The sequence below is a fragment of the Mus caroli genome, unplaced genomic scaffold, assembly GCF_978045245.1.
Source record: "Mus caroli unplaced genomic scaffold, Mus_caroli_1 scaffold_9, whole genome shotgun sequence".
NCBI lineage: Eukaryota > Metazoa > Chordata > Mammalia > Rodentia > Muridae > Mus > Mus caroli.
Genome location: NW_028227264.1, coordinates 41,036,240 through 41,057,198, shown reverse-complemented (window position 1 = coordinate 41,057,198; position 20,959 = coordinate 41,036,240). Strand labels below are relative to the sequence as shown.

The following is a 20,959-nucleotide window of genomic DNA, read 5'->3' as shown; positions in this document are numbered from 1 at the left end:
CTTACGTTTCATATCCATATTTCGAGTTTTATAAACAAAGTATGTATAAATCTGTGTTGTACGTATTAGAATCTGGTCTCCACTATATCGTATTGACCGATACCACCAAGAGCCCTAAACGCAAATAGAATCAGACAAGATATAAAGCATGAAAAATGATAAACATTAAGCCTGATGCAGTGTGTGTGTGTGTGTGTGTGTGTGTGTGTGTGTGTGTATTTGTATTTGTGTGTGTGTGTGTGTGTGTGTGTGTGTGTGTGTGTGTGTGTGTGTGTGTTTTCCAAAAATTTATCAAGAGCAAAGTGTTTGAGCGTGGTCTATATTTCAAATAATTTAGTTTACAAATACTTAAATTGTCAGAAACCCAAACACCAACACAAATCATCAGGCATGATTAAAATACTTTAGGTTTTAGGCAGAAATTGTTTACAATATAAAACAGTAATAAAACCACCCATTGCTATAAACAAACAAAGTAGCTTCTAACACAGAATTTTCTAATAAATATTTAATAAGTTTAGGAGCCATTTTATAGCTGACATGATCATTTTCTTATGAGATTGGATCTTACACAACAATCCTATGAAGAAAGAGGTCAAGACAGATGCATAACAGGACTCATGGACCCACACAAACTCCAGGATCAAAAAGAACACAAGGCACAAAAGAAATAAACTATGTAGTCACAAACGTTTTAGTAGCTCTGCAACTAAATGACTACACAGTTAGAGGTTCCTAGGGTCTGGGGATATGCCTTAGTGGTTAAGACCATGTTCTACTCTTGTAGAGAAGCCACGGTCTCTTCCCAGCACCCATAGCAACTAACCCACAATCACTGTAGCTCTGGACTCAAACACTCTCTTCTCAGCTCCTCAGACACCTACTCTCATTTGCAGATACTCTACACACAAACATAGATACATACATAAAAATAAAAATAGGCTGGCTGTGGTAGTACCTTTAATATCAGCAATCAGGAAGCAGAGGTAGGCAGATCTGGAGGCCAACCTGGACTACCTATCAAGTCCCAGTGCAGCCAGAGTTAAGTGGAAAGACCCTGTCTCAAGCAATAATTGTATCTTTTAAAACATGAGGCTGAATGGACTAAATTCTAATAATCAAAATCTTATCAAGCAACTACCAAAAAAAAATTAGTAAAAAGAGGTAAAACTTACCACCACAACAGGAAGAATAACCATAAAAGCCAATCCATACACAAGTAAAACCTAGAATTCAAGAGAAAACAGCTAAGCCTTGGTCAGGTAAATTATAACAATGTTCAGACTTACAAAGAAGACCCACTATTAAAAGCACTCGGTTATTTGGTTCTATATAATGAAGGTGCCATTTTTTTCCTTTAATTCTGCAGACAGCATAGCTGAAGTATAAATAGATTACAGAGCTTGTCCTTTGTCAAACAACAGTGTTACTATATTCAAACTCATTTTTATCTGCTATAACAAATCATCGTTTAATTTACTATTTACAGATATAATATAGATAACTGCAGAACTTTTATAAATTTTGCTTCCCTTCCAGTCAAGCACTTTCTCTATTCAAATCTTGCAAATAGTGCTAGGAAATAAACTGTAAGCCCTTACAAACTACCTCCTGTGCCTAACTACAAATGTGCCATTTTATTATTTGTATTTGATAGTAACTATTGAACTATTGAATTTCCACCTACAGCTTCATCTGAAATCTGTCAACTATCTTTCTCTATTATTCCCACAGTAACCCTAAGCATGACAGATGCAGTTAAAGCAGCTAGCACAGAGCTCTGAAGATTATCAATTTTAATGTCACAAAATAGCAATTTTCAAAACGTATTAGAGCTAAACTGTATATAGTCTGCTTTGAAGATTTAAAAAAAACAAAAAACAAAAACAAAAACAAAAACACCTCCTCAGATCAGCAAAATGGCTTAGTAGCTAAAGGCACCTGTCACCAAACCTAACAACCCGAGTTCCATCCCCAGACCCATATGATAGGAAATAACCAACTCCAGCAAGTTATTCTCCGACCTCCACACTTAGGTTGTAGCATGGGAACACCCACACACAGACATAAACATAGGGAGAAAATACATTTAAGAGTAATAAGGAAAAATTATATTAAAATAAAACTCCTAAATAACTACACTTTTATGAAACCACAAGTAGAAAATCATCAATTTTTAAACAATATATTAAGACAAATCCTGATTTATAGTAACTATCACTGATGTAGTAAATCTGCCCAATGTCCCACTGCCCCTCCTAGTATGGAACAGATCTTTAATTTAGCATAAAATATCCTGGTGTGAGTAAAGGTGAAAAAGTAAGTGAAATTATGAATTCACTTTAGATAAATGTATAATTATATAAGTCTAATAGTTCTCAAGCCAAAAATAAGACACTATCCAAAAATACTTTCAAAGTAAGTTAGTAAACCTTGAAGGTTTCAAGCTTATGCTTAAAATACATTGTTCTAAACCAGCAATATAATAATGGAGCCAATTCTTTTTTTTCTTCTGCTAAAAATTACCTTTCAAAACACAGTAAAAATTTAAACTGCATGCCAGATTTTCTTTGTGTGAGCTTTCATTATATTACACCCTATAAACAGCATATAACATATTCCTTAGTATACAAACACATTAGAATAGGCTTGATTTAAATGCACTTACCAGAATTGAATTTTTCTGGTCAACTATCCAAGCTGGCAAAGCAATTCCAAAGCTTGTCGCTGAAATAAAAATAAACCATTATTTCAAAAGACTTTGAAATAAACTAACTTTATCTACCTGTATCTCAAACTTATGTTCCCTCCCATTTCCCCCCAAAACTTTTAAGACTCCGTTACATGTATCTCTGTTATACAAACTTAATTAAATGCACCCAGGCATCTCAAACTTTTGAGAGACTGAGGCATGAGGATCACTGCAAGTTCAAGATCAGTGTAGGCATGTCTCAAAATAAATAAATTTATGTATGTGTGTATGTAATGTATGTATGTATGCATGCATGCACATATGTTACAAAACAGTGTGCATATGAAAATTCATAGTTCTCAATGGGAAAACTTTTCTCAGTTTCTTTTTCCTAGAAAACACAAATTCTTTCATGGCTTGAATACATATAAACATGAAGATGCAAGAACTTAGTAAAGAAAACACTTCTTACATGTCTCATGGTATGTACACATGTATACGCATGTTCATGTGTGAAGGAATATGCTTACATGCAAATGCTATATCTATGGAGACAAAGGTCAACAGCTGTTGTCTTCCTCAAAAGCTCTTAGATACCTAGGTCTAAATAATTGGCAGAATCTAAGTAGCCAGCTTGCCCGAGGGATCACCTGTGTCTGCTGAATGCTGGGATTACAAGTAGGTACAAACATTTTAAGTAGGTGCCAGGGATCTGAAATCCAGCCTTTTTTTTCTCACTGAGCCAGCTCCCCAGCACTCAAACAAAAGGAAAACAGATTTTCCTTAGATTTTTTTTTATTATTTTTAAACTACATGCTTGTGTTTGTATCTGTGAATAGATTTGTACACATAAATACAAGTATCCTTAGAGACCAAGAACATCAGCTCTATGTGGAGCTGGAATTACAGGCAGCATTGTGCTGTTAAACAGGGTGCTGGGAACTGAAGTCTTTAAAAAGAAAGATGAAGTAAAAAGTAGAGGAAGGGGCTGGAAAGACTGCTCAGTGGTTAAGTGCTGCCTTTTTGGTTGTGAGCCTGCACTTTAACATAAGAGCCATCTCTCCAGTCTCAGCTAGCTCACTGGGTTAGAGTACTTGTTGCTCTTGTAGAGAACCTGAGTCAGTTTCTAGGGCTCACAACTATCCATGGGATCCAATATCCTTTTCTAACCTTATTATATACACATAAGCAAAACACATAAATAAAATAAATTTGATAAAAAGAAAAAGGAGGGCTTGTTGCTCTTTTAGGACCCAGATTCAGTTTCTAGTCTACAAGATGGCTCACAAAAGTCCACAACTCCAGTTATAGGAGATCTGAAACCCACACCCCACCCTTTCTTATCTCTATGGGCACCAGTCACATATGTGGTGCACAAACATAAATACAAGCAGAACACTTATATAAATACAAAATATTTTTAAAATCTCTTTAACAGGGAAGGTTTGATTTATTCATCTAATCCATGGTTGTAATTTTCATACCCACAAACTGAGAAAAATCAATATTCCTCTGACTCTATAGTTAATATTTTCATAATATATAATACTTTTATATTCACCACACCTTGAGGCCCATCTGGATTTCCAAATTCTTCCCAATTTTTCCGAGACTCTTCATCTGTTAAACTAGCATGAAGAAAACAAAGTATAAACATTAGAAAGCCGTACCCCTTTTGGGATAGCATTGGAAATGTAACTGAGGAAAATATGTAATAAAAATATTAAAAATTAAAAAAAAAAAAGAAAGCCGCACCCCCCAAAATAAGTATTCAAATGCAATAATTGTATTAACCAATTGATTGTTTTAGATTTATTTTATTTCAGTGTGTGTGTGTGTGTGTGTGCGCACACATGCATACATACACGCACACACAAGTACCCACAAAGACTCTGAAAGACCCTGGAAGTGGAGTTACTGTTACAGGAGGTTGTGAGCTACCCAAACTGGGTGCTGGGAAGTGAGCTCTTAGGTTCTTTGGAAGAGTGCTAAGCACTTAACTGTTCAGTGTCCAAACCCTCCCCATCTGCAGCATGGCTGAGGGTGTGGCTCACTCACAAAGGGCTTGCTATGTAGGAATGAAGCTTGGAGTTTAGACTCCACAGTACCCATATAAATCTGACAAAGGTATGGTAGCCCACTAACCCATCACTAAAGTGACAAAAACAGGATATGCCTGGAGCAAACTGGCTAGTTGCTGTGTGATTTAAGTGAGTGAGGCTTTCTCAATCAATAAGATGGCGTGTGATCTAGGGAAACACCCCACACCAACCTGCCTCAACATGCATTCACTCCCACCTGTGTAACACACACACACACACACACCACACCACAACCTGCCTCAACATGCATTCACTCCCACCTGTGTAACACACACACACACACACACACACACACACACACCACACCACGTAGGTATGATATATACCCTCCGCAAAAGGGATCAATAAATCAAAGAATCAAAAACAATCGCTTTGAAATCAAAGAAGGGGGGTGTGTGTGTGAGAGAGAATGCCCTAATGTCAGAAAATGCTACTAATTCATAGACCTTGATACAAATTCTTGATTACCTCAATTTAACCAGTGAAGTCAGATGAAATTCAAAGGCTAACTACATTTTCTAAGAAGTAAGAAAGTTTTTTAAGTGGCTTTTATTTATTTCTCTACAGCTTACTTCTAAAATTTCTCCAATAAGCACACTAATAATATTGTTAATCATGGTGATAAAGACAGTATGGTACAAAAACTGACATGTACAGAACAGAAAATAGATTTGAACCCAGAGTTCTGAACACCTCAGTTTTAATAAAAATGTCAAAGACATACACTTGTGGGGAGAATCCTTTTCAACAAATGGTGCTAGCAAAAGAGGATCTTTTCCTGAAGAATGAGATTAGATCCACGTCTCACAGTCTGCACCAAAATAAACAAACAAGCAAACAAACCCCTGAATCAAAGATCTTATTTAAAAATCAGAAATGCTGACTATGCTGAAAGTACAAGGACACTTCAGTACAGCAGGTGCAGGCAACAGACTTCTGAACAGAACTTCCACGAATAGGAAACAGGCCACGGAACTAACAAATGTAATCTCAAATGCGATCAAATGAAACCAGAAGGGCTTCTGTACAGCTAAAGAAACTACTGACTGATGGACAGAGTTTACAGAATGAGAGAAAATCTTTACCAACTACACTCCACACAAGAAGTTAACTTCTAGACTATATAGAGAACAGGGTAAGATATGTCCCGTTTGTCCTCCATACCATTTGGTCTTTCCCACTACAACTCTATCAGATTTGAAGAGAGGAAGAGAGCAGGATGAAAGCTAACTGGGAGGAAAGAAAAGAAGACAGGTTCCCCCCCACACACAGACACTGCAATAGAAAGAGTTTATATTTCACCTTCTACCAATCCTGTACCCTAAAACTTGGGATTTTTGTTGCTCCTTCTCTGCCCACCAGACTAAGAAAGAAAAAAAGGAAAAAATACAAATAGCCAATTAAGATTTTTTTCTTTTAAAGTGTTCAACATCTCTAGTCAGACACAATGGTGCACACCTTTAATCCCAGAACTCAGAGGCAAAGGCAGACAATCTGAAAGTTCCAGGTTCTAGGGCTTCTTAGTAAGACTTTGTCTCCAAAAATAAAAAATGAATAAAATAAAACATTTGGGATTTCATCTTACCCTTTTCAGAATGCACATCAGAAAAACAAAGGTTGGTGAGAACATAAGCAGAGAGGAAGCCCAACCACCACTAGGATATAAACGAATGCAGCCACTATGGAAATCAGGATGGAGGCTTCTCAAAAATCTACAACTAGAAACTAGCACTCCAGGAAGGCTCGACATTCTATTACTACACAGATACTTGTAGTCATGTTTACCAGTTATTGGAATTGTTTTCTTCACAGTAACAAGGATATAGAATTAGCTTAGACTGCCATCAAAAGAAGAATGGATAATAAAAATGTGGTACATTATTATTATTATTATTTTCTTGTTGACCTAGATGTAGACATAGATAAGATACATTGTAATTGTTAAGAAAGCTCATGGGCTGAGAGTATAGCTCAACAGAGTGCCTGCCAGTGTACACAAAGCTGGGGATATTATTCACAAAAATATGCACAGATATTTTGCATTTATAAGCTTTTTTCTTTCTTTTCTCAAACACAGGATCTCACTATGTAGCTCTGGCTGCCCAGGAACTCAACATGTATATCAGTATGCCCTCAAACTCAAGTATCTTCCTGCCTCTGCCTTCTAAGATTAAAGATAGACACAACCATGTCTGACTTAGAAGTTTTTGTTTTTTTATGGTATTTGTGTATGTGCATGTGTGTGCTACGTGCGTATCTACAGAAACTAGAAAGGGGTATTGGATCCCCAGGAGCTGGAGTTATAGGCAGCTGTGATCTCCCTGAGAAGTGCTAGGAACTGAACTTGAGTCCTCTGGAAGACCTGCAACTGCCCTTAATTTCTGAGCTCTCTCTCCAAACATGAGCCCTTCCCCCTAAAAACATAATTAATATGATAGGTTCCACTTTGTAGATCAGGCTGGCCATGAATTTAAGCCTCCTGAGTGCTGTAGTTGGATTCAACGCTAAGACCCAGCATGAGTAACATAGCCATGCATACTTTCTAGGAAATAGGAAAATTAAAACTGTTCCTTGGGCATTGATTCTAAGAGAAGAGTTAGGTGGATACTTCATAGTAATACATGTTGAAGATAACATATGAGGGAGGGAGGGAGGGAGGACTTAAGTGTTGTACAGTTTGTGAACTAATTTTTTACAAAGTAAATAAAGATTACAGCAAGCTGTGCAAGTGATGTGAATGCCAAAAGTTTGGAAACCACTGTATAAAATGTTCAAAAGAGTGTTTACTGTGTTACCTACTAGTTAAAGAGATAACTGTATTTGGGAAATGAGAGTCATCTAACTACTGTGGTGTTAGTTTTCTTTTCCTTTGAGGAAGGGAATTACTACATGTCCCTGCCTAGAATTGATTATGTGAACCATGTTTGGTCATGGTGTCTCTTCATTGCCAGTTTGAGTTATTTCAGGGTTAATTAACTACCACTTTGGGACTGCTGAGTAGGTCCATCAATGTCAGGTTCAAATAGACCTGGTTAACATGTAATAAAAGTCTGTCACTCATTTTACTCACTACTTTCTTAAAACAGAAACATATCTTTACACTTTCTTTTTAGAGAGCAGCAGGCCCTATGGTACTCACGCTGCATACGCTTTTGCTATCCTCATGAACATGACTTCATCACCTCCTTTATCTGGATGATATTTAAGTGACAACAAGCGATACTGTTTCTTAATTTCTGCCACTGTTGCTCCCTAAAAGAAAAGCTTTGTTAATACATAAGAGCACAATACAATAAGGATACAAATTTTATCTTAAACCATGAACTATTTAATATTCTGACAAAAGAAGCTAACAGCTTTCCTATACATTTTGTCTCAAATTTCATCTCATATATACTTCTTTTGTTCATTATATTTATTTTTATCAAGCACTTAACTATATGGCATGGAATATACTAGTCACTGATGATAATGGCGGTGAAGCTGAAGAACTCCACGTTTAAATAGAAGTACACTGGTTTTACATATACAAAGATAGTCAAGAATAAACAAACTAAGTGCAGTTCAAAAACCAACAAACCAAAGATTAGCCTCCTTTACAATCTAAGCAATATCTCATTTCATCTGCTTGTCAGTATTTTAAAATTAAGTAAATATTTTTAAAAATGAACTGACCTTGCTTCTCAATCTCACTTTTTATCAATAATTTTTAGATCATTTTATTTCCCCACATCTTTTTATTTTATACTCTTAATAACCATGATGATCACAGTTATAAAAAAAAGAGAGAGATACTGGGCAGAAGATATAGCTCAGTGGTTAACAGCTCACAATGCTCTTAAAAAGGATGCACAAGTCTAATCAAATGTCCTCTGCTGGCTTCTGTATTCCCACTTGAACACATGCACATTCACAATTAAAAATAAAATAAAATCTAAAAAAAAAAGGTGTTTGAAATAAACAGAAATCCGACTACTTGCAAACTTTTCTACAAAGCAGAAACCTACAAAAATGAGCATGCTCCTTAATCTGTATTATATCAAGATCAAAATCAAGCAATCCATTGAAGAAATAAGATGTTTAAAACCACAATGAGCCGGGCAGTGGTGGTACACGCCTTTAATCCCAGCACTTGGGAGGCAGAGACAGGTGGATTTCTGAGTTCGAGGCCAGCCTGGTCTACAGAGTGAGTTCCAGGACAGTTAGGACTATACAGAGAAGCCCTGCCTTGAAACCCACCCCACTCCACCCCCACCCCCCACCCCAAAAAACCACAACCAACTATCAGTTTCAGTCTGGCTACTAAGCAGTTCTCCAGACCTCCTTCTCTCTCTTCATTAACTTCAGTTCTCACTTCATTCTGTAGAGGTTTATCAACCAAAATCTCACCAAAGAACATATCAAGGATTATATAATTTCAATGATAATGATAACAGTTTCTTACAGGAACCCCCAACACAGACTTAAGATATTTCATGCATCAATCAACAAAAATGTTTTTAAACTATAGTAACTTCTCATCAAAGTCTTTACATTTTACCAGTTATAAACTAATACTTACTAGTAGCAACCAACAATAGAACAAATATGTTCAAATGATAGTGAGATCTTATTTTAATAAAAGAATTAATTTACTGACAGGGCTGAAGAAATGGCTTGGTACATAAAAACTTTATGTACTACTCTCCCTGAGGGCCTGAGTTCCATTCCCAGCACCCACATTAGGCAGCTTCTAACCACCTGTAAACTCCAAGGGACCCAACCCCCTCTTCTGGACTCATGACACCCAAGAACACACACAACACAGACACAAATAAATGAAAAAGGGGGGTGGGGTAACAAACGAAGTCTGACTTCTTTTGGAATCTCTAATTTGTTTTAGAGCATAGACCTTTAGTGTTTAAGGACTGTTGAATTAATGATTATTACACAAGAATACTACTTACAGGATCCAAATTTAGTACTTCATAAGGATTGTACTCTTGATATTCTCGGTCTGTTTTGGAAACTTTGTATGCAAGAAATAAGAACAGTGCCCATCCTGCAAGCAGAACTATTTTCCTGTTTAGAAAAAAAAAACGAAAAGACAAATGACATAAACAAATCCATCTGTATGGCTCTCTTCAAGATAAGGACTAGAACAGTTTAAAGTGATTCCACATCACTATGCTACACTACTAAACTCCTGTTACAGCAAGGAGTGAAAAGTATCGTTCTCACTTGAATTCTCTAGAATCTAGAATGTCTCCCATGTAATAAATACTACTATTTATTATATTAAAACTATACTATTAGTCGCTATTTGCAGAATTAAATACTGAAATTAATAGTAGACTCATTAAATTAGGTAAACTATGTAAAAGATAAGCAGTCAAGAAACCACTTAGTGTAAAAAGATTACTCCTGACCTACAAACTACATTTAGTAAGATGGATTTTTAAAAATTGGTCAGGCGTACAAAGGAATTAAATAGCCTTCTTTAAACTGTAAGCTTAAAAATACTCTAATGTCCATCAGCAATAACTACTTTAGAGGGACTAGTCAAACCGTGATGTAGCCACACAAAAGAACACTGTATAGCCAGCACATTTTCTCTCTGTACTGCCTTGGCTATCCTGGAACTCACTATGTAGATCAGAGGGCCTCAAACACAGAGATCTGCCTGCCCTGAGTGCTGGGATTAAAGGTGCTCACCACCACCCGGCTTAATGTTATATATATGTGTGTGTGTGTGTGTGTGTGTGTGTGTGTGTGTGTGTGTGTGTGTATACACATATATTATATATGTAATATAATACATATAAACCAAATACAAACATCTTAAAATGTCTATCAATGAATTACTAGACAAAAAAATTAATTTTGATCATTCAACCACAGTGAATTTATTGACAGTAAAATTTGGCATGAAAGAGAAAGATTTTTTTTAACATTAAATTTGAAAGGGAAAACAGCTTCAAGCTCTGTAAAACACAATCCAATATCTATAATAAACATTAGAAATAAGAGTATGAAGTAGTCATTACCTTTAGAGATGTTATTTTAGACCCTTTGTATCACAATTTGTTACAATAAATAGGATTTGTTAGATATAAATATAAGATAAATCAAACATATTAGAATGACTAGTTTTAAGAACAAAGGAGAAAAAATCCTCTGTGTTCTTTGTTTCTATCACTGCACTGAGAGTGCACATCTAGGGTGTTCCCATCCATGCTAGGCAAGAACTCTTAGTTATACTTTCAGCCTGTACTTCTGCTCTTTGGCAGGAACCCAGCATGAATGCACTTATCATTCATTTGGAAATAGGCCTTTACATCTGGAATCCTCTAGGCGCTTCTTAAATTTTTCTACTTACCTGATTTTCAACAAAAACAATTTTTATACTTCAGTGTTTCATAAGCTTTCCCCACAATCATGAATTTGCACTCTTGGATCTTTGTCAAATTCTCAGTCCCCATGTATGTGTGTCTACCTACACAAACTCTATATTTGTCCTTCAACTCAGCTAAAATGATCCATCCTTCAAAAGCAATCCTTCACCCAAGATGAAGAGAACACAGTTACAGCCACAAAGCAGCACAAACAACAACCTTTAACTTGCTGCAAATTCCCTGTGTACCTGAACAACTTCTAAACCAAATGCACGCTCTCGCTCGCTCTCTCTCTCTCTCTCTCTCTCTCTCTCTCTCTCTCTCTCTCTCTCTCTCTCTCGCACGCACGCACGCAGACTGAGAAAGGGTCTCATGTAGCCCCAGCTGCCCATAAACTTGCTATATAAAGGAAGATGATCTTGAACTTCTGGCTCTCCCGACTTGACAAGCTACACAAGGGCTAATCATGAAGACATGACCACTGTACCTGTTTTATAGAATGCTAGGGACCAACCAAAGGCTTCCAGCATAGTTGGCCAACACTCTACATAATAAGTACCATCCCCAGACATATTTTAAACCTTATAAGAGTATATAACTTCAAGCTGTTTTCCAGCCTACCTAAATGCCTACATATATATGCCCAAAGAGGAGAGAGAACCCTATGTATAACATTCCCCATCTCTTTCCTGGCCATGTACAGGCAAGGAATAAGCCACAAAACAAAACTCACTAGCTTAACTCCCACCATTATTACACATCAAATAAAGAAAGTTTGGCAAGCTGCCTAAGCCTTATACATCTCAAATTCATCTTCTATGATAGGTCTGACAATTAAATGAGGTTTAGAATGTTAAGGACTTTGAAAGTGACTCACAGACAGTAAACAATAATCAATTCATGGTAGCTATAGGCTATTATTAGTAACTCTTCCCCAAATCCCAAAGGCTAGGGATATAGATCAACAATAGAACACTTACCTAGCATTTACAAGGTTCAACCCCACTAGAACAACAACAAAAAAACCCTTACCCATACTTATAGCCCACTTAAAAGGACTTCTCTGTCTTGGGCCAAGAAAGGAGCCCTTCTGCTCTTAGCAAGTCTTCTCCCAGTCTTTACTGCTATGGTTTAGCAGTACAGAGTAGAAAAAGGTGGTAGAACCAGGGTTGGGGAGTTACTTCAGTGGACAAGGCTGAGAATCAGAATTCATATCTCTACACACCCTCATAAAAACCAAGCAGATGTGATGGCCCACCAAACCCCCAGTGCTTGGGAGGCAGAGATGAGATCCCTGGGACAAACTGGCTAGACTATCTAGGCAAACTCCATGTTTAGGGACAACTATGTATAATAGGTTTAAATGTCACCTTGTCACAATCTAGATCACCTAAAAGGAGAGCTTCGATTGAGGAAATGCCTAGATCAGATTGGCCTATGAACATGTCTGGGAATCATCTTGATTATTAACTGACAAAGGAAGACACAGCTTTACTGTAGGCAAGTACTATTCCCTAGGCAGAAAGTCCTGAGCTACATAAAAACAGAAGAAATCTAGATGAAAGCTAGTTAGAAGAAAGAAGAAAGAACAGGTATATTTCTCTCTGCCCTTGATGACTGTGACTGGCAACAGAAAAAAACAAAACAAAACAAAAAACTAGAACTCCCTACACCTCAGTAAATAAATTAGAGAGAAATCAAGAAGATACCAGATGTCAACCTCTGGCTTCCATACAAAGACATATACATGTTTAACTGTAGTTATGAACCCACTCACATTTGAACACACATGCACCTGCACACCACACACAAAAAGATGTAGTGGATCTTTAAGAGATAAGGTCTAGGGGACCAGAGAAATGGCTCAGTGGTTAAGAGCACATATTGCTCTTGCAGAGGACCAAGTTGAGTTTCCAGCACCTACATCAGGTGGCTCACAACTGCCTGTAACTCCAGTTACAGGGGATGACACCCTCTTCTGAATATCAAATATGTATATATGCATATGTATGAATATATGTGTGAATGTATAGATGGATGGATGGATAGACAGACAGGCCCTTCTGACATCTACCAAGTTGTAGTGCTACTCCAAGGACACAAATGAATGGGGCTTTCAGCCTCTAAAACTGAAATAGGCCAAATAAGCCTTGTTTCTTTATAGTAACAAAGAAAAGAGTGAACTAACATATTTACTAAAGTTAAAATTGTTTTTTTTTTGCAATCCCTCCTAAGATTCAAGTCTCTGAACCATATCTATTTTGTTAATCACAGTGCATCAACACCTTCTATACCTGATGCATGATAGGCACACAACAATTACATATGAGATTAATAAAGCTAATTTAAAGTAGAAAAATCTAAACATAAAGCTGAAGTTTACTAATGTTCCCAATCATCTTTAAAGAACACTTGAAAATGTTTCTCACACACGACTCGTCATCCAAACAAGCATCATAAAGCAGAGACAATAACGAAAGACCACAAAAGGCAAAGCACACATAAGGAAAAGAACAAAATATGCCACATATGCTAAACTCTATTAAACTCTTCACATTTGGCATCTATTCTCAGAGCCAAGAACAGAAGAGAAGGTTCATGGCGGGATCCCGAGCTGATGAAAACTATTCCAGTCCATAAAACCACATTCTAATTTTCAGAGCGCCAAAGCAAAGAAGAAAACCATATTTATGCTATGTGTCCAATTTTCTAAAAGACTATATGGTTTCTCCAAAAAGACAAATATTTCCCAACATTTAGATTCGGTAAATTAACTTAGAAAATTGTCTATTTTTTAGCCATATTTTAAATGTAATTTGGAAGTAACTTCCAGAAATTACACGGCTTTGTTTCAAAGATACTGTCAGAAAAGAAGCAATATGTAGCATAAATAGCAAAAGGATTCATAACTTCTAACTTTATTTAAATGTCATGCCCTAATCTTCATTTGGAATTAAAGATTATTTATTACTGAAAAGGCCTTCAACATTTTTTCCTTGAAAACTGAGGTTCAAGGCTGACAGGATGGCACCTGCTTCACAAGCCTAACAACCTGAGTTCAATTCCCAAATCCCTCAGACAGGTGTGGAAGAAAAGAAACAATCCACAAAGCTGTCCTTTGTCCTCCACAATAAGGTAGTGAGTGGCACACGTATGCCCACATACACATCATATACACACAGTAAATAAAATCAAACAAAAATAAAAATTGAGTGGAGGTTTAAGTGCCTGAAGTATTGAGCAAAAGCAAGGTGGGGGGTTAGAAATAAAAAGATTGGCCTAGCCGGGCGTGGTGGCGCACGCCTTTAATCCCAGCACTTGGGAGGCAGAGGCAGGAGGATTTCTGAGTTCGAGGCCAGCCTGGTCTACAGAGTGAGTTCCAGGACAGCCAGGGCTACACAGAGAAACCCTGTCTCGAAAAAAAAATAGATTGGCCTAAAGCTACGAGTGGTGGTCCAAATTTCCACTCCTCAGGAGCTGGGATGACAGCGGCAGATGGACTCCTAAGAGTTTGAGGCCTGTCTGATCTATTAGTTTCAGGCCAGTCAGGGCTACATGGTGAGGAACCTATCTCAAAAGGGGTGTGCGTGTGTGTGTGTGTGTGTGTGTGTGTGTGTGTGTGTGTGTGTGTGTAAAATCTTAACTTAAAATGAAAATGAACAACAATTAAAAGTGAGCAAAAAGTGCTATTGGTCTCAAAGCTAACTTTGCCTTTAGCTTTACATCACTGAGTAAGACCACCAAAGCTAAGATTCTCTCTCTATGCAAAAACCCTCAAAAAAAATCATCTTATTTCAAACCCCTGAAGTAACACAACTGTATTTAAAATAATCCTCATCATTTAAAACCATCCTTGAAACTCTACTCCATTTCTCTCTTTTGAGCAGGTAGAGCAGTAATTTCCCAGACACTCTTCAGCAGTAGCAACTTCCAGTTTCTGTCCTAGATAATCCAGGGACTCTGAATTACAGACTAGATGTAAAGCCTCACAGAATTAAACACATTCCAGTGACTGGTCTAAGCAAATAAGCCTGCCAAAATAAAGGGGGAGGAGGCTCTGCTCCACCACTGTTTACTGCATGATCTTGGCCAAATCAATTCACTTCTTAGCCTCAGCCTAAGGAAAACCATACACATCTTGAAGGTAAATACAGAATCAAATAAACATCTTAAGCATCTGGAAACACATGTGCTAATAAACTTTAGTTATCCCTGAAATGCACATCTGATCATGCTAAAATCTTTATTTCCATGTAAACCTCCAATTCTAACACGTGACATACAGTCTTCAGATAAGAGCTGACTACATACCTTTTCATTTGACTTCTAATCTACTCACAGCTCTCAAGCTTACTATTCAAACCTCACCTCTCTCACAGGCCACAATTTCTTTACAGCCACACATGTAAGCCATCCTCCAATTCCCTATGAGACCTAGGAAAGAATAAGTACTCGGTATGTGTTGTTATTGAAACCCATTACTTACTTTACTGTAGGAATAATATTTGGCTGGGGTTTTAATAACCGTAAACGATACCACATACATCTTCCATATACTTTTCTGATATTCTTTAATCGAATTTGCTCTGTCAAGAAAGAAAAGACGAGTTAAATTATTTTTTACAATGAAAGCTGAACCAGAATTAATATCATACTAACCTTCATTATTACCCTAACTTCTTGTCGAAACATATGCCCTGCCTATTTATATAATCCCTATAAAAATTCATAAACTATGCTAAGTTGTCTGTAAAACAAATAATACCTAGAAACTTTTAACTAAAAAACAAGTATTTTTCACGTGACACTTCTCTGAAATTTTAGAAACTAATTTAAACATAGAATGTCTTGGTCATATAATCAGTTGTCTGAGCATTTCACTCCTAGTCTCTCCTTGTATTGAACAAAAAAGTATAAAGTAGTTAAAATATGGTTATTTAGGAACCAAGAATAAACAACATTCTTCAAGTATAGAAATAATTACCTGATAAGATATATTTTAACCAAGAAGGTTCAGAATTGTACCTACTGAAAATATAAAACTAACAGAACTTATAGTTTTAATGTGAAAATCAACTGACAGCCAAAATACTATTGGACAGTAAAATTCAGTATCACAAGTTTTAATTATTTTGTTATATTGGGGAAGTAGGCCCAATCTGTAAGAACTTAAGACAGATTTGTGTAAGAGTTGTGACAAAAGTTATTTTCATCACTATGAAAAGCTGCAATTCAATTAAAAATTTTAACCAAGCCTAAAATGTCATGCTCTGTTTTACTAATCTTGTATTAAATAACTCCTCCCTAGATTTAAAAAAAAAAAATGTCCACAGGGCTGGAAAGATGGCTCAGCAGCAGAGCATAGCTGTGGGCATAGCTGTGGGCATAGCTGCGGCGTTCGAATGGGCTGGGAAGAAGCTCTATGAATGAAGTGCAGCTAAAGTCAGCAGACCAAACCATCTTTAGGGGGAAAAAAAGACATGCTCAAAAATTCCACAGCTCCTAGCTATGATGCCTGGAATGTTCCCAACAAAGTTGGGATGGTGTAGCTGGGCTAATTCTGTTTTTTGTTTTGTCTTCTAGAGGTGTTGCTGTTGCTGTTTACCATATTTTTAAAATATATACAAAACTGAACTCTTTACATGAGATACCAAGTAAGTAAAGCAATTTGGCATACAGAGCCAGTGAGGCATTCACTGGGTAAAGGCACTGACCACCAACTCTGCCAACCTGTTCCATCCCTGGTATCCATATGGTAGAAGGATCTCCGGTAGGTTCTCCTAATGTCCACGTGTATACCAAGGCATGTATATGAATTTGACATAGATCTCTCGCATATTTTCGAATTCTTAAAATACCAATGCGGGGGGGGGGGGGGGGTGGTGGTTAGAGTAATGACTCAGGGTTAAGAGTACTGGCTGTTCTTCCAATTCCCAGCACCCACATGGCAGTTCACAACTGTCTGTAACTCCAGCTGACACCTTCTTCAGTCCTCTGTGGGAACTGCCCACATGTGGCTTGTAAAACATATAGACTCAGGCAAATACTCTTATAAGACAGAAGTGGTGGCATACACCTTTAATACCAGCACTTTGGAGGGGAAGGCAGACATAGACAGGCAGATCTCTGTGAATCTGAGGCCAGCAACCTGGACTACAGAGCTAGCTCCTGAACAGTCAGGGCTAAATAGAGAGGCTCTGTCTCAAAAAACAAAACAAAACAAAACAAAACAAGACAAACAAAAAACAACAAACACCCTTACACAAACAAAATCAAAAACAAAAAAACCCCACCAGGTAGGAAGTTCATTGTCCTATTACTAAATAGTGTAATAGAAGCATCCACATGTTACCTAGCAGGAGTATCAATGTAATGAAGAAGGATCCAAATAGAAGAAGAGGTGGTAACAGAGAAGGAGTTTTATATACGCAGGTAGACTGACCAAAAAAGTTAATATATCAAAAGCTAAAGTCTACTTTTCCACATCAGAGAAGATAATGACAAATATGAAAAGACAGGATACTAAGCCTGGACTATTAGTCTGGAGTTGAAAGTACCTATATGAATTACTATATTTGTACAGACACTGCTCTCTCTATAAATTCCTATGTATTCCCTACCACTGTAAACTAAGTAGAACTAAGCAGCAAAATCCCAGCAGCAGTGAACATGGTATACAGAGTTTGGCCTCTAAACAATTGGAATCAGAAATCTCAATACCCAGAAACCAAACATCCCTCTACCTTCCCACCAAATATTAATTACCACAGAGGAAAAGGGTAACTATCCAAAGTGGAAGCAAGCAGTCCAAGATGGCAACATCCTCTCGCAAGGAACTAGCAAGTAATCTTAAAATGACAAATGGATTTTCAGATAAGTGAATTAAGGATCTTGAAATGGGGAAGTTATTGGAGTAGGTTCAACTATAATCAAATAGTGCTTCTCAGAGAGACATGGCAGCTAAAGACAGAAAGTGATAGAAAAAAAAGAAACCAAAGGTTTGATTGATGCTCTTTTGAAGATGAGCAAGGGGCCACAAGTCAAGGAATATAGACTGTCTCTAGAATCGGGAAACAGCAAATTCTACTTCAAGGTCCCCTCACCCTCAGGAACATCATTACTTTCTAGTAAAACCCATTGTACTTGTAGCATCCAAAACTATGCAAGAATAAATCTGTGCTGTTTTAAGCCACTGTATGTGATGAACTGTTACAACAGCAACAAAAATTTAATACAGAAAATCTGACACACAACACTTTAAGTGACCAATGAATAATGCCAGTAAACGAGCAAACTGAAATCACATGCCATCTGACAAAAATGCAATGAAAAGACGGGCTCATCACATAAAATCTGAATCCAATCATGGAAAAGCACCAGACAACCCAAATTTAAGTTCATTCTATTAAATAATTGGCCTATAATATTTAAAGTCAGGGAAAGATAAAGAACTATTCCAGACTAAAAGGAAGACTAAAGAAACAGTCAACTAAATGTCATGTATAGTTCAGAACTTGAATTTCTGCTACAAAAGACATCACTGAGACCAATGATAAAACCTGAATAAGGTCTGACAGTAAGATACAGTAATGTTAAATTTTCTGGCTTTCATGGTTAAATAATGAACTTTAAAAAGTAATGCCATTGTAAAATTTTAATCTGCTTTTCATTAAATTTCAATGGACTCCCATTTTCTAGTATAAACCTAAAAATCCCCTTAGAAGACTGTGTAATAATAATAATAATAATAATGCTGAAGTCTATGATGTGAACCAGACAGCTTATTCTAATCAAAGGAAGTTTCTCCTAATGTCCCTGGTCAAAAGAACATACACATGGTTTTCAGCTGTGCAAAATACATACCTTACAAGCCATGCCCTCAGACCCTAAAAATAGTAACTTACACTTTTGAAAGAATGTTTACATCAAACAATGAATATTATAGAAGACAGTTACATATTAGGAGAAATGGTCACATGTGATTATGAGCAATCATGTGGATGCTGGGAACTGAGCCCTGAGTCCTCTGCAAGAACATAAGTGCACTTAATCTCCGAGCCATCTCTCCAGACCCTAAGACATGCTTTTTAAAGAAATTATACATTTACAGAAAAGGAAGCAAGTTTTCCCTTTACAGATACATGTTATGAAAGAGGATACAAAACTAATTGTTTTTCTAGTTCTAATTCTGCCTGGATTTGCTAGGTTTGGTGGTGGATAAGTATATAAAATATATTTGATACTTAAAAGTGTAAAACTCCACAGGTTACATTTCAAATGCCTACTATAGAAATTCACTACATTGTATAAACTTTTGGTCTGGTTAATTTTGATATATATTTTTATTCATTTACAAGGGTTTTTTATAACACAGTTTCTAAAATTAAATATAAGGAATCATATAGGTTATAACCTAACTAGCAAAAGCCATCACCTAAATAAGACTCTGAAAGAGATCGATTGAAGTTTTCAGTTAAATAGGTATATCAGTACATAATTTGATAGTTTAAAGACCATAAAAACAGAGAAATAATTCTTAGAACATACCTGTACGCAAGTTACTAACCTTAATAAGATAATGATAGATGCAATTTATTTAATTACAATTAAAAAATCAAAAAATGTGCCACTTTTTTCTAAAGTAGTAAGTCCTTATGCATTCCCTAAATCTTCTAGTGTCCAGAAAACAGTAATAAGAATTAAAGATTATATTCAACATTCCGAGAAGTTTAAGAATGTTAGTTTTCTAGTTACCTGACGCCTCTCTGCATCTTGCTGACAGTGTTTCAACTCACTTGGGCAATACCTGTTCATTGTCTACAGGTTTTTAAATCAATTAAAAAGTAAAATGGGTGATGTCTTGATACTTGGTCCCCAGGTGATGGCACTATTTGGAGAGGCTTAGGAGGTGTGGCCTTGTTGGAGGAGGTATGTCACTGGAAGTAGGCTATGAAAATCTAAAGACTCTCACACCATTGTGGAGTTTACTCTCGCTTCTTGAACTTGGAGTTGAAGAGGTAAACACTCAGCCTTTTGCTCTAGCCTGCTGCTTGTTCCCATGCTTCCCCAACAAACAGACTCTTATCCCTCTGGAACCATAGGCCAAATAAACCCTTCCTTCTATAAATTATCTTGAGCACAGTGTTTCATTTCAGCAATAGAAGTGATCAATATAACAAACAAGCAAGTTTTTCTACAACAATCATCTAAAAGTATCCTTTAGATACAAAGAGAATTTTATTTTAAAACATTTAAAAAGCCAAGCATCAACAACAAAAGACCTGTGAAAAAACTCAGAATGATCTTAGTTATTGTTTGTCTGCCATTTTTTGCATGTCATCTAAAGGCAAATCAATAAAAGACATAATTATCCCTAGGGGTATATTCTCAACTTTAAGTATTGGTTGCCACTGTAAGGAAATTTTGTTTAAAAACCACTTTAAAAACACCATGGCTGGAGCAGGAGAGACAGGAGCTCCGGGAGATCTAATACCTTTTCCTGGAGGCTCCCAAACACATGTGCACATACATGTGCACACATATCACATAAGCTTACACATAAATAAAAATAAATCTTTAAAAAATGCAGTCTGTGGTTTTAGTACATATACTTAATGTAATATGTTGTATTTAGCACTCATAGGAAAATTTCTAATATCACATTCAAACCCAAAAGCACTACATCCCTAATACAAATGAAATCATTTGAGCCAAGCATGGTAGCGCATGCCTTTAATCTCAGTACTCTGGAGGCAGAGGCAGGCAGATCTCTGTGAGTTCCAGGTCAGTCT

General features: G+C 36.7%; 1 protein-coding gene across 2 annotated transcripts in view; it reads right to left on the bottom strand.

Moving 5' to 3' along the window:
* Nucleotides 1–20,959, bottom strand: part of Sec63 (SEC63 protein translocation regulator) — a 70,406-nt gene that overhangs the window by 33,390 nt on the left and 16,057 nt on the right. For both annotated transcript variants that reach the window (XM_021174202.3, XM_021174200.2), the window contains exons 2-8: nucleotides 15,655–15,754; nucleotides 9,741–9,855; nucleotides 7,934–8,046; nucleotides 4,259–4,320; nucleotides 2,669–2,727; nucleotides 1,176–1,226; nucleotides 6–114 (exon numbers count right to left, since the gene is read on the bottom strand). In XM_021174202.3, coding sequence (XP_021029861.1) covers nucleotides 6–114; nucleotides 1,176–1,226; nucleotides 2,669–2,727; nucleotides 4,259–4,320; nucleotides 7,934–8,046; nucleotides 9,741–9,855; nucleotides 15,655–15,754 — 609 coding nt within the window. The remainder of the gene's footprint in view (nucleotides 1–5; nucleotides 115–1,175; nucleotides 1,227–2,668; nucleotides 2,728–4,258; nucleotides 4,321–7,933; nucleotides 8,047–9,740; nucleotides 9,856–15,654; nucleotides 15,755–20,959) is intronic.